The 12288-nt window shown below is 42.4% G+C and overlaps 2 protein-coding genes across 4 annotated transcripts in view; both read left to right on the top strand.

Moving 5' to 3' along the window:
• LOC103384245 (multidrug and toxin extrusion protein 1-like) overlaps positions 1–2803 on the top strand; it is a 7540-nt gene extending 4737 nt beyond the window's left edge. The window contains exons 11-16 of one of the 3 annotated variants that reach the window (XM_008317686.3): positions 168–243; positions 364–433; positions 528–660; positions 767–861; positions 1372–1432; positions 2230–2803. In XM_008317686.3, coding sequence (XP_008315908.1) covers positions 168–243; positions 364–433; positions 528–660; positions 767–861; positions 1372–1432; positions 2230–2477 — 683 coding nt within the window. In that variant the 3' untranslated portion in view covers positions 2478–2803. The other 2 variants (XM_025058268.1, XM_025058267.1) reach the window with 2 other exon arrangements.
• Positions 2804–2878: 75 nt separating this feature from the next.
• LOC103384247 (high-affinity choline transporter 1-like) lies at positions 2879–12190 on the top strand. The gene is made up of 13 exons (XM_008317687.3): positions 2879–3920; positions 4238–4476; positions 4995–5187; positions 5738–5819; positions 6454–6713; positions 7884–7997; positions 8703–8858; positions 9035–9183; positions 9271–9414; positions 9496–9649; positions 10348–10565; positions 11035–11561; positions 11936–12190. Exons 5-13 carry the CDS (start codon positions 6530–6532, stop codon positions 12033–12035), a joined length of 1746 nt encoding a protein of 581 aa, XP_008315909.1. The 5' UTR covers positions 2879–3920; positions 4238–4476; positions 4995–5187; positions 5738–5819; positions 6454–6529; the 3' UTR covers positions 12036–12190.
• Positions 12191–12288: the final 98 nt, after the last annotated feature.

Genomic DNA, 12288 nt, shown 5'->3' with positions numbered 1-12288 from the left:
TAGGAAGGTAGTCTGCAGTTTCAGATTTAGACGCTAGAGGGCAGCAAAGTATGAATGTTGGATAGGCGCGTAGGCGACAACCAAACAATTCCACCTTAAGGTGTTCCAACTAAGTTCCTGGTTTTATTAGTATTTGATGATAATGTGAAAATGTTCTCCCTTTTCAGTCACTGTCGGAGTTTTTGTGGGCTTCAGTTTCACTATAGCCCGACATGTGGTTGGATACATTTTCACTAAAGAACTGTGAGTATTTTTAAACCCAACAGTCTTAAAATATTGGTTTTATTGAATGATTCCATCTGACACTCAGAATGTTCTTTGTGGTTGTCTACACCGTCCTTTCTTTCTGTGTTTTCTTTCCAGAGACATCATAGAGCGAGTGGGGGACGTCATGTTAGTGTTTGGATTCATGCATCTTCCTGATGCTGTGGCGGTGAGTATGTTTTCTATCCTGGCTGAACGAAGTTCAAGTGGGACGCCAAGTTGGAGTTGTCATGTTTCTGAGCAGGTGTGTTTGATGTAGACAGGGAGTAGCAGGTGGAGCTCTGAGAGGAGCAGGAAAACAGTTGATCGGAGCTCTGTGTAACCTGGTGGGATATTACTGCATCGGGTTCCCCATAGGCGTCTCCCTGATGTTTGCAGCAAAGATGGGGATTGTAGGTGAGGAAAAAAACTCTTTCCTGATGTATATTTATATATACATATATATATTCTCTAGGTAACAACACTTTTATTTCATCAACATTTTTCATCATTTCTGTATCAGGGCTATGGACTGGGCTCTGCATTTGTGTGCTAATGCAGGCCATTTTCTTCGTCACATTTCTGTGTAAGCTGGACTGGAATAAGGCTTCAGAAGAGGTATGTGCTGAAACCCTGGACTCATCAATGTGACTGTACACTCTCTAATTCACTCCACAGTGTCTGAGACGTTATTTTAGAAAACTCATGGTTTGGAGTGCGAGCTCTGTGTGATTGATTTATATGAGCTTTACTATCATGATATTTCTGTCTTATTTATTTTTGCTTTAATGTCTGGTGTCCTGTGTGTCCACTGTTACCCTCCTGTCTCCTGTGTCCCCCTGCTCCTCTTGTCCTTGTGTTTCCCTGTGATTGATGTGCATCCCTGTTCACCATTTGTATTCTTGAATTTCCTTAGAGAATGACACTACACACTCCTCACCCTGTTTAATGTTAAGGGTCAGAGGTCATTAGGTCTAAACTGTCAACAAATCCTAATACTTGTTTGGTGTCGTGGTTACTTCAGAGTAGCAGAAAATAATTTATGTTAATAATTTAGTAAGTTGTTTACACACTTCTCTCTGCTCTCTGTTAAATTCTGAGACTCTTCTTTTTTCTGTTCAACCTAAGGCTCGTGTAAGAGCCGGTGTGCAGCTGAAAGAAGAAAAACAGACCAGGAGGAAACGTTCAGGTAAACACTGCAGCACTGAAAAAAATGGAAAGATATCATACCAAGACAGAGACCATGGTACTGCACAAAGATATACCAAGACAGAGACCATGGTACTGCACAGATGGGGGCAGTGTAGGATATACAGTATATGAAGATGCTGAAGCAGCAACGAGTCATAGAGACATAATGAGACAGATGGGACATATTTACGTAAAGTTTATTAAAGTTAAGTCCGGAGTCTCCGTCATACCCATCATGATCACAGATGAGTTCTAATTTGGTAAAAACCAAAACTCCAAAACCAAATGCAGTAATATATGGTTTGCAGTCCCTTTAAACCTAACGTGATCTGCTCGTAACAACAGTGTGTGTTGTGTTCAACCTGAACGTACTTTGGCCATGAGAATATTCAACCTGGCAGTGGGTGATGGACTCGACTTCATGAACTTCTATGAACTCTCCATGATCTCCTTTTCCTGCATTTCCTGTGCCGACCAGTCCGCTCTGTTTCATGTGAGCATGGCGGCAGTGCAGGATAAAATAATTGATTGGAGTTAAAGAAGAATCAAGATGAGAAATCATGGATGTGTCGAAGAAAAAACTTTGGAGATGAAGCTGCCAGACTGGTAAAGGAAGAAGACTCCAGAAAGGTCCAGGCTTGGAGTGAAGAAGGACATGAAGATGGCTGAGGGAACAGTACAAGAGGCTGAAGACAGAGACAGATAGAAGCAGAGGGTCCACAGTCGTCACCCTCGAAGCAGGAAGCCTGTAGAACATGAAGGAGTGAGTCTAAATGTGCATTCTTGTCTTTCTAGATCTGAATCACAACGAGTCCCAGGTCAGTTCTACAGAATCCAGCTGTACCAAGTCAGAGGAGGTTCAGTCACATGAGGAGGTAGAGGAGGAGGAGGGTGGGCCAACCCATAATAACACTACTACAGTGGGAGGTGTTCTCTCAGTACAGCAGCTGGTCTTACGGCGTGGCTTTATGTTGTTGATTATGATCGGCATTCTCGTCGCCGGCATCTTGGTCAAAGACGTCCTGCTCACACTGCTGAAGTGAATCCTGGGGCCTGAGCAGACCGTGGACACTGTTCAAAGAGGCCACTGAGTGTTTGATGACGCTGATGTTCCAGAGTCACCCATCACACAGGTCACAGCGTGCTTTTGGAACCAGCTCTAAACACATTACACTGTAACGTTCACATGCATTTGGCTACGTTGTATGTGGGCTGTGGTTCCTTTGTTGTTTTAGTTTTTTTCACAATCCAAAAAGATCCACACCGATTAGTTAGTTGTAGAACCACTATATTCTTCATTATTACAAGAGGAAAATGTTAATATTTTTATGTTGCTGCCTGGGAGTTCTGTCATTGAGCCACAAGGAAATTAGAAAAAAAATTCTCTGATCAATTGTTAATAGCTACTGTATGTGTGTGTGTGTGTGTGAGAAAAAAAATCCTCTGATCAATTGTTAATAGCTACTGTGTGTGTGTGTGTATGTGTGAGAGAGTGTACAGACGCCTGTTTGTGTGTGTACTCTGACTTTCCGGTTTTTACGGTTTTTACGAAGCTGACCACATACACCGTGGAGCAAACCTGCTGCGTAGCAGTTCTAAGCTCCTTAAGTCTGAGTTAAGGAGTCAGTCTGAAACCATATCACCACTCTGGTCGTTTGTTGAGGAGAGCGGACATCACAGCTCAGTTGGTCAGAAGAAATTGATGCCAAGACAAAATCCTGAGACCACGACTAGATATTTTACCACTCCCCGAAAGTTTTTTGTTAGTGTTAGGCCAAACTCACCGTAGTCGGTAGTTTGCTTTATAGCAACGGTGATGCTGAAGATGTATTCGAGCCAACGGTGTGCCGATCTGGGCAAGTGCCTTATGAATAAATACAATCAGTATTTAAATCAGTAGTTGGCAGTAGTTAAATTATAATTTCATACAGAAAACTGCTGTGTGTCATTTGAATGTCATTTTCCTAATAGTCCACAGACCATTGCAGAATTATTCAGACAAGTGAAGAGGCAACTAACGTCTGGGAAGATGGTCACACTGATCTATTATCTCCAATAGGGGGCAGAAGTCATTCTTCCCTGTTTGAGCGGTATTTTTGTATTTGGTCTTAATTTGCCTTTTAGAGTCCTTTTAGAATCCTTTTTGTCCCTGTGAAGTTAAATCTGAATTGAAATTTAAAACGGTCAGGTGTGTTCAAAGCAAGAGATATATATTGATCATTTTTAACAAGGATGAATAAGTTCCTCATCAATACTCACTCATTCCCTCTATCTGTAATTTGTAACCAAGCCTTTCCCCTGTCTTCTGCGGCTGTGATGCTGTTTTTATTTTACTCAGACTTAACTCAACTCAGGCTTTCGAGAGCTAATTGTAATCCGCTTTTGTGAAACCAGAAAGTCAGAGTTGGACCTCTCCGGTTATCGGAAGCCAAAACTGTGACTTGAACTCGGCGTTTCATGAGCCAGCTTCAGGAAACAGACCCCAGGTAAGAGATGATGAATGTCTCTGTAAAGGGCTTTAAAAACACAAAAACAAGTTCTTCAGTTAGAGTTCCCATCATGCATCTTATTAGTGGGGAAAACACCAGCATGACTTTTCTGAGGTAAAACCAAAGACTTTATACATAAATTATGCAATAAACATATTTCCCTCTGACGTCCACCCTCATGTCAACGAGTTTTTTAATCATTTCAAATAAAAAAAAGATATAAAAAAAGATTTATCTGAATTTTCTTTTTAATCATTTCAAATAAAAAAAAAGATTTATCTGAATTTTCTTTTTCTTTTTTTCCTCTGATGCAGCACAGAGTTGAGAGGTCAAAGAATGAAGAAGAGCACAGTCAGAACCTACTGCCCATTCAACTTAAAAGTGAAGCAGTGGAGAAGTTCACTGTAATGTTCCATATGAAATAGTACTGCACATTACTATCACCAACTGTGACCATGTCAGCTGTTACACACACGGCTCTCCCTGACCAAGTTTCTGCATTCTGATCCAGATTGGTCAAAGTCTCCCTCTTGTGGATTTGGGGGACATGGAGGTAAATAGTTTCTTTTGAAGGATAAACCTTTTGGAATTAAACCACTGATCAAATGCGGCCACGGGAGCATTTAGTAAAGTCAATGCAGCAGAGTTTCTTAAGCTAAGTAATTAAAAGTTTTTATCTCTTTTTATATTTATTTTCTGTATATAATTTATCTTGCTTTCTTCTTTCTCTTTTTTGCACTAAGACTGCTTCTCCTTCTGCGGCTACATTTTCGTTTTACTGAAAGTATAATGACAATAAAGGCGTTCTATTCTATAATAATCAATTGCAGAACCTTTTTAGTGTATTATTATGGAGTAGCGGTCCACAACCTTTTTTGACTGGTCAGCCAGTACCACCCAGTGCTACAGACGGGTAGTTGAGCACTGAAGGATCATTGAATTTTCAAAATAAAACATAGTCTGAATGACCTATTATTTTATCTTTAAAGAAAGTAAATGGATATGACTGGATTTTCTTTGAATGATGTAAATAAGTAATTAAGTACATTTTTTCACTGTGTCCCACTGCAGCCTGCTACCAAATGACCAATGGACCAGTACTGGTCCATGGACCGGGGGTTGGGAACCCCTAATCTATACAGTCTTCCAGTTCCAGTTCCTGCAACATGCTGAGATCTCTGCCTCCCCGGTCCAAGCAGAAATGGCCACAGAAGATCCCGTCCATGACTTTTGTGTACAACTGCACTGTTCCTGAGACCACGAGGTTCGCACCTTTCAGTTGCTCCCATTAGCGTTCTAGACCAACCACAAGTCTTGCCTAGTTATTAGGCCGGTGTGTCCTCTTACTGAGTCCATGACACAGCTTGAAACATTGTTAGGGCTTGATCAACATTCTAATGATGTTATTACTGTGTAAAGTGTAGTGTTGATAATCATATGTGGGGTTAATTGACACACCTGAGCTCTATATATTTATAATTTTTGATTTTTTGTGTATCTTCCAGTTGATGGGATGTGCTACATAACCCTCATTTTTACCCCAGTCATGTAACACATGTTTGGCCTGTTTATACAAGTGTATAAGGCACTTCATTTTGTCTAGAAGATGAAGTGTCAGAATCTCTTATCCTTTTGTAGGAGCTTATGGCTGACTGTACATGTATATTCTGTCATGTTTTAGGCCAGTTTTTGTGTTTTTGTTTATGTTGTCTGGAATTTTGTGTAATTCTGGGGGATGGGGGGTGAATGTAACGGAGGTTAATAGTTATGTAGTTATAATTCCACAAAATTGTTTTATTTGTTCTACCTGACAGAAGTGGGTTGTTCCTCCCTGGGCGGAAACCTGACGTACACCCAGTCTCTCCTCTCCCTCTTTCTTCGGACTTTGTGTGAGAGGTTAGTGTTTTTCTGCTGCTCCTTGTTTTCAACATTTTATTTAAATCTGTACAGTATATTTATTTTACGTGTACTTTGTAGGGACTCGACTGGTGTCCAGAAGAAAAATTAATTTTGTTCTATGTAAATTCCGTCAGATCAATAAAGCTACACCGGTTACATACACATTAACATATTTGCCCATCTTCATCTTTAATGAAGTCAGGATGTTTATTTAAATTGCTGCAGTATTGCATTTTGGCCTAAATATATTTAATTGAAGCTCATTAATACTGAGTTAAAGTAACAAAGTAAACAGATATACGAGAGCAGGTGCCAACTGAACAAAGCAGCAAAGTGTCGTCTTACGTTTTAGCATCTCCGCCACCTTTGACTTGGCAAATATGTCTCAGGGTCTGCCTTTAGACCGACTCCAGTGGGAGTGGACATTAGGACTTTTAAGTTATGTAGAAACATTCTCCAACATTTTATTCCACAACCCCGTTCCCCTGAGTGTTTATCTTCAGTCATTTTATAACATGTTTTTTTTCATAGACAACATAGTTTTTGTCTAAGGGATGAGGCATCTAACTGTTCTATGACTGTGGATTAATTATGTTTTCACTCTGACCTTTGCCTGTTCACAATCTCACAGCGTAAATATTAACCCACCCAGCCTCCCTGAAGAGAACAGTGGTGCACGTGTGTTCCACAAAAGCAGCTCCGCTACCATGGCTCTCAACATCGCTGGTGTGGTGGCAGTGATGGTGTTCTACCTTCTTATTCTGGGGACAGGCATGTGGGCTGCCAAGAAGGCCAAGAAGGCTGAGAGGACGAGGACAGGAGACAAGACTGAAGTGGCGCTCCTCGGAGACCGGAATATTAGCCTGCTGATTGGGATATTCACCATGACCGGTGAGTAGGAGAGGAGTGTGGAGGAGTGGAGAACAGAACGAACCAAACTGTCTTCCCTTCGCTCGTGTTTTTCTCTGTCTGTGACTTGTTATACATTTGAAAATAAGTAAACAGATGTCTTTGGCAATAACTAAGATATGGGTCACTTTTCTATGCAGAAAATTTCACTTGTCCCGGGGGGCAGTTGAAGGCACTCTATGCATAAAACCTCACTTGTCCCGGGGGGCAGTTGAAGGCACGGGGCGGTTATACATACCACAACACAACACAATTTTTCCTGTAGACTCATCCAACAATAAAGTAGAAGTTGTGTCAATAAGTCTCCCAATGACGTCATCACATGACAAAGCAGGAACCAACACACCTGTCCAACAAACAGCATGTAGCTCTCTGTACGTTACTTTCAGTGATTTCACGCTGGAGTCACTTTCAGCCATCTCCAGGCCAGCGTGGGGTTCAGTGTGGACTGTTGGTAGGTCAATAGCAGGGCCACATAGACAACATTTGAACTTATGGTAAATTTAGAGTGTACTTAATCCCCTACTGGGCATGTTTTGGGGCAGTGGGAGGAAACCCGAGTACCCAGAGTACTCCCCCGCTCCCCCTTTACATACACACACACACACATGGGCAAAAAAAAGGCAAACTCCATTCTCCAGTTGTCTTGCTGTACAGCGATGAACCCTCAGCTGTTCTGGAGGCTCCTGGTCAGATGAGCACATCTCTGGTGACCTTTTTTTTACCCTCGGTTGTGTGACAGCCTCCTCGCTCCTGTAGTGCATGCAATACACATGTAATAAACCTGGTCACTTTGGACTTTATAGTTTAATACACAACTACCAGTGTTTTTACTATAGTTGTTGTGTCCTCATGTAACATAACGTTCTTTGGGTGCAGAGTAACATAATTCATTAATTTTTATCCTGCAGGATGAAGCAGTTACAGAGCAACAGGCAGCAAGAAGAGCTCGGCCAGTCACAGTCCGTTACCCTCTCTTCAGTGGGGTGGGGAGGGGGTGGGGGGGGTGAATCATTTTGTGCCATCCCTCAACAATATGAATCCACCTGACTGTAGTGTCAGTCAGCTGGTCAGTGGTAGACTGACTGACCCACCTGGTACTGGTGTGTGTAAATATCAACATGGTCACTGACATTTTCTATTTCTCCGCAGCTACCTGGGTTGGAGGGGGCTTCATCCTGGGTCTGGCTGAAGCAGTGTACACTCCAAAGATGGGCCTGGTCTGGGCTCTGATGCCACTGCAGTATTCTGTGTCTTTTATAATAGGTGAGGAGTACACTCTGTTGTTTTTCACTTGACAGCAATACTCTGAAACAAATACTACATGTGGAGTAAAACCTGACTGTTGTATACAGTACAGTCCTACCTGTCACAGTGTCCAGCTGTCACAGTGTCCAGCTGTCACAGTGTCCAGCTGTCACAGTGTACAAATCAGTGATAATTATTTTTTAATATAAAGTCGATTGAAGTCCATGGTGAAGAGTGGTTTTTATACTGAACTCTTGCTTCCGTTTGAATAAATCTGCCCAGATAATGGGGCTGAGTGGTCTGGGTCAGATGACTGAACTGTACCGTAGACCTTCTCTGCTCAGTCTGTGCTGTTTTAAAATGGTTAGTGTCCTGAAGATCACAGGTCTGTTCATGGGTTTTCTCCAGGTTCGTCACAGAGTCCTAAAACGATGTGAAGCTGTTGAAATGGTAGAATCTGAAAGAATGAAAGAAGTCCAAATTATAGCAGTTGCAAATGAAAAACTTCACTTTTCAGGTGGTTCTCCATGCAGTTGAACTAACAACCATTCATTCTCACATTCACACCTATGGTCCATTTCACACGAACAAAACGTCTTGCTCTGATTCAGGATACACATTAATTACCCTGCCAGTGTATGCCACTTCTGGTCCACATACTGTACTGTAGGTCAAAGGTTATCATTGTGAAAACATTCAAAAATGTCTTTTTTCCACTTCAAGGTGGTCTTTTCTTTGCAAAGCCCATGAGGGAGCAGAGGTACATCACCATGTTGGACCCTTTCCAGATAAAGTACGGTAAAGTCATGAGTGGTGCCCTGGTGCTGCCCGCTCTGATGGTGGACGTGCTGTGGGTTTCCTGCACGCTGCTCAGCTTGGGTAACATCACATGTGACGATAAAAAACATTATTTTTGATATTACGCTACATACTGTAACAGAAGAAACGTAACATATACAGTGAAGTTGTTAAAAGTATTTTATGTTGACGTATTGGTGATTGAACACAGCACATTGACATACTAATACTGTGTTTGTAATGGGTTTGTGTAACAGGAGTAACCATGAGTGTGATCCTGGATCTGCCCTTCGTCTACTCTGTGTGGATCTCAGCAGCTGTGGCCATCGTCTACACGCTGCTCGGAGGTCTTTACTCTGTGGCCTACACTGATGTCATCCAGCTGACTCTCATTTTTGTCAGTTTGGTGAGTCTGCGTTAAACATTAAGCTACTAGCTTAGCAATCAGCTAATATTGTCTTGATTTGTCAACGTCAGTGTGGTGTCATTTCAGTGGCTGTGCGTCCCCTTCCTTCTGCTCAACTCCTCATCTCTGAACATCGTCCACACAGCCTTCAACCACACCTTCCAGGAGCCGTGGCTTGGTTCTCTGGAGAAGGACATGGTCTGGAGGTGGATCGACGACTTTTTGATGCTGGTAATGTTAGCACTGACCGTAAGCATCGCAGGGTTTGATTCTTTACAGTTCCTTTTTGACTCCTTGACTTCTTTTCCCCAGGGTCTAGGCAGCCTGTCATTTCAGTGCTTCCACCAGAGGACGCTGTCTGCCTCCTCATCAAGAACAGCCCAGTTAACGTGCTTTGCAGCTGCCTGTATGATAGCCATACTGGGAATTCCTCCAGTCCTGGTTGGAGCTGTTGCCGTCTCCACAGGTGGGAAGAACAGACACGTAAATACATTCGATTAGAACAGAAAAAAAGGAACCTGGAATCATGTCAAATAAGAACAAGTCACACAAAATACACATCAAAACCTGTGCAGAATAAATTCTGAATTAGTTTTATTCTATTCTATTCTTCACCGTGCTCATCAGCAGGGACAGTTCTGTCGTAATGAGTGGACCTACAGTACACTACCGGCCCACTAGTTGTCAGTAATGCACCTCAGCAAATGCAGAGCTGCTGTAAAAACTGCAAGATGCTGGGTATTAACAACATACTGATACATGAGACAATGTATTAACAGCACCAGATACACAGGCGACATTTCGGCAGGAGAACAGTAACTAATCAAAGATTTTTTTCTCATGTATCACATTATAAAATGTGTCAATTCTGAGAACAATAAAAAGCAGTTGCTTCAAACTTACTGCAGTAATACTTCCTAATGTTTTCCAAGGGGGTTTTATTGCTGTGAAAAAAGAACAGTGATTTATTGTTGCTAAGTTCCAGTAATGTTTACTGGTGTTCTTCCTTTGGTGGCACGTGACAAGAAGACATTTACTGGATTAAAATGATGAGGATGAAAAATTATTTTCCTCACTTGTTCACAGCTTGGAGTGTGCCTGCATTTCTACTGTGGAAGAATTCCTCGATCTGAACTGAGTTCTAATCCTGTGTCTTTTGTCCAGACTGGAACCAGACACTCTACGGCTCTCCTTCTCCGTGTGAACGCGGTGACCAGACCATGGTCCTCCCACTGACCCTGCAGTACCTCACGCCGTCCTTCATCTCAGTCATTGGAATTGGAGCAGTGGCCGCAGCCGTCATGTCGTCCACCGACTCAGCGCTGTTGTCGTCGACCTCCGTGTTTTCCTTAAACATCTACAAAAACATGCTGCGCCCACAGGTCAGGTCTGGATCCTAAATATGGGCTCACTAACAGTTGTGTATTTTTACTACTGTATATGAAGAACACAACAAAGACAAAATGTCTTGAATCTGTTTTTGAAAATGTGTAAAATGACCTTCGGAAGTAGACTAACGGAAGAGCTGCCAGTTACACAATGAAATAAAAGGAAATAAAGCCAAAACTGAAAAACAGAACCATTAATTAGAATTATTAGTTAGGTGAACTCAATAAAAGGAAACAAAGCCAAAACTGAAAAAAAGAACCATTAATTAGAATTATTAGTTAGCTGAAGCTGAAAAGAAAAAAAATATTTGAAAAAGTTATTCAATTTTAATGCCTTGCTCAGGTCTCACTGTGTGGTTTAAACCAATGGTTCAATTCCTGGGAGACAGACTGTGACCATAAAGGACACCAACATCTGTCTGATACGTTAACATGTCTTGTCTTGTGTCACTTCTGTCTCTAGGCCTCAGAGAATGAAATCAAGTGGGTGATTCGTATCACCGTCGTGGTTGTGGGCGTGCTGGGGACGTCCATCACCTTCCTGTCTAACAGTGTCCTGTTCCTCTGGCTCCTCGGTGCAGACCTTTCCTACACCTTGATCTTCCCTCAACTGGTCTCCGTGCTCTTCTTCAAAGTGACTAACATCTACGGAGCCGCGGTGGGCTACGTCGCGGGGCTGCTCATGAGAGTTTTACTGGGAGACAAAGCCTTAGGCCTTCCTGTCGTTCTTCACCTCCCTGGGGGCACACTGGAAGATGGAGTCCACGTCCAAACATTTGCGGTGCGCACCTTCTCCATGCTCTTCACCCTGACCACCATCCTGATAACATCTGCGCTGGCTGTGCTGCTGTTCGACCTCCGCCTGCTGCCGGAAAGATGGGATGTTCGGAAACAACCGGGAAACGTTGTTCCACGGGATCTCAAAGAGGAACCAGGACGTGACAACAACCAGAGGACCAGTGTTCTCCTGGAGCCCATTCTGCAGAATAGGTCATAACCCTCATAACCCAGTCTCTTACACTGTAGGTGGCATCAAAAACAGCATCTTTAATTATTAAATGATTCGTTGGATTTAAGAAAATTATGTTTTAGAAAATTGTTTTATTCGCTGTCTACTTTGATTTTTGTTGTTGTAATGACACAGTGAAATGTCTCGGGGTCCAAAGTCAAACATCTTGAACTGGTAAATCCTGTTTCATAGTAGTAGTACTGATAATCAAACACCTGATTCTGCACCAGAGAGGAAGCTGTGATCATCACGTATCAACACGTATTCAAGCAGGAGTTTCTGCTCAATAAAAGATAAGTTAATGAAACGGAGGAAGTTTTTCCTTGTTTGTTTTATTTCTGTTTTTGTGGTGCAGGACATGGAGGCGGGGCCAGGAGCAAGAGGAAGAATGGAGTCCAGGTTCTGGAAGACCAAGTACAACAGAAGACCTAGCCAATCAGCAGTGTCAAAAGTAACAAACACTCAGACCTGAAACCTTCTGGACCCAAGTCCGCTTCTTTAACCACTAAGGCACCACTGCCCTTCTTCAATATTAATAGTTAAACTACCTAGTGTATAATGTACTCATTAAAAATCCACTCTGTATAAACCCACATTCAAACCAACATCAAAGAAGAAGAGCTGTTGATGTTACGCCCAGCTGCGGTCCGAGGCCCTTAGGTTTGATACCTGTGGATAACAAGAAACATTTACTCGAGAACAGTTTCA

This window comes from Cynoglossus semilaevis, chromosome 9 (genome assembly GCF_000523025.1).
Source record: "Cynoglossus semilaevis isolate Cse_v1.0 chromosome 9, Cse_v1.0, whole genome shotgun sequence".
NCBI classification, from domain to species: Eukaryota; Metazoa; Chordata; class Actinopteri; order Pleuronectiformes; family Cynoglossidae; genus Cynoglossus; species Cynoglossus semilaevis.
Note: the sequence above shows the minus strand (reverse complement) of the source record. Positions and strands in the feature narration are given on the sequence as shown.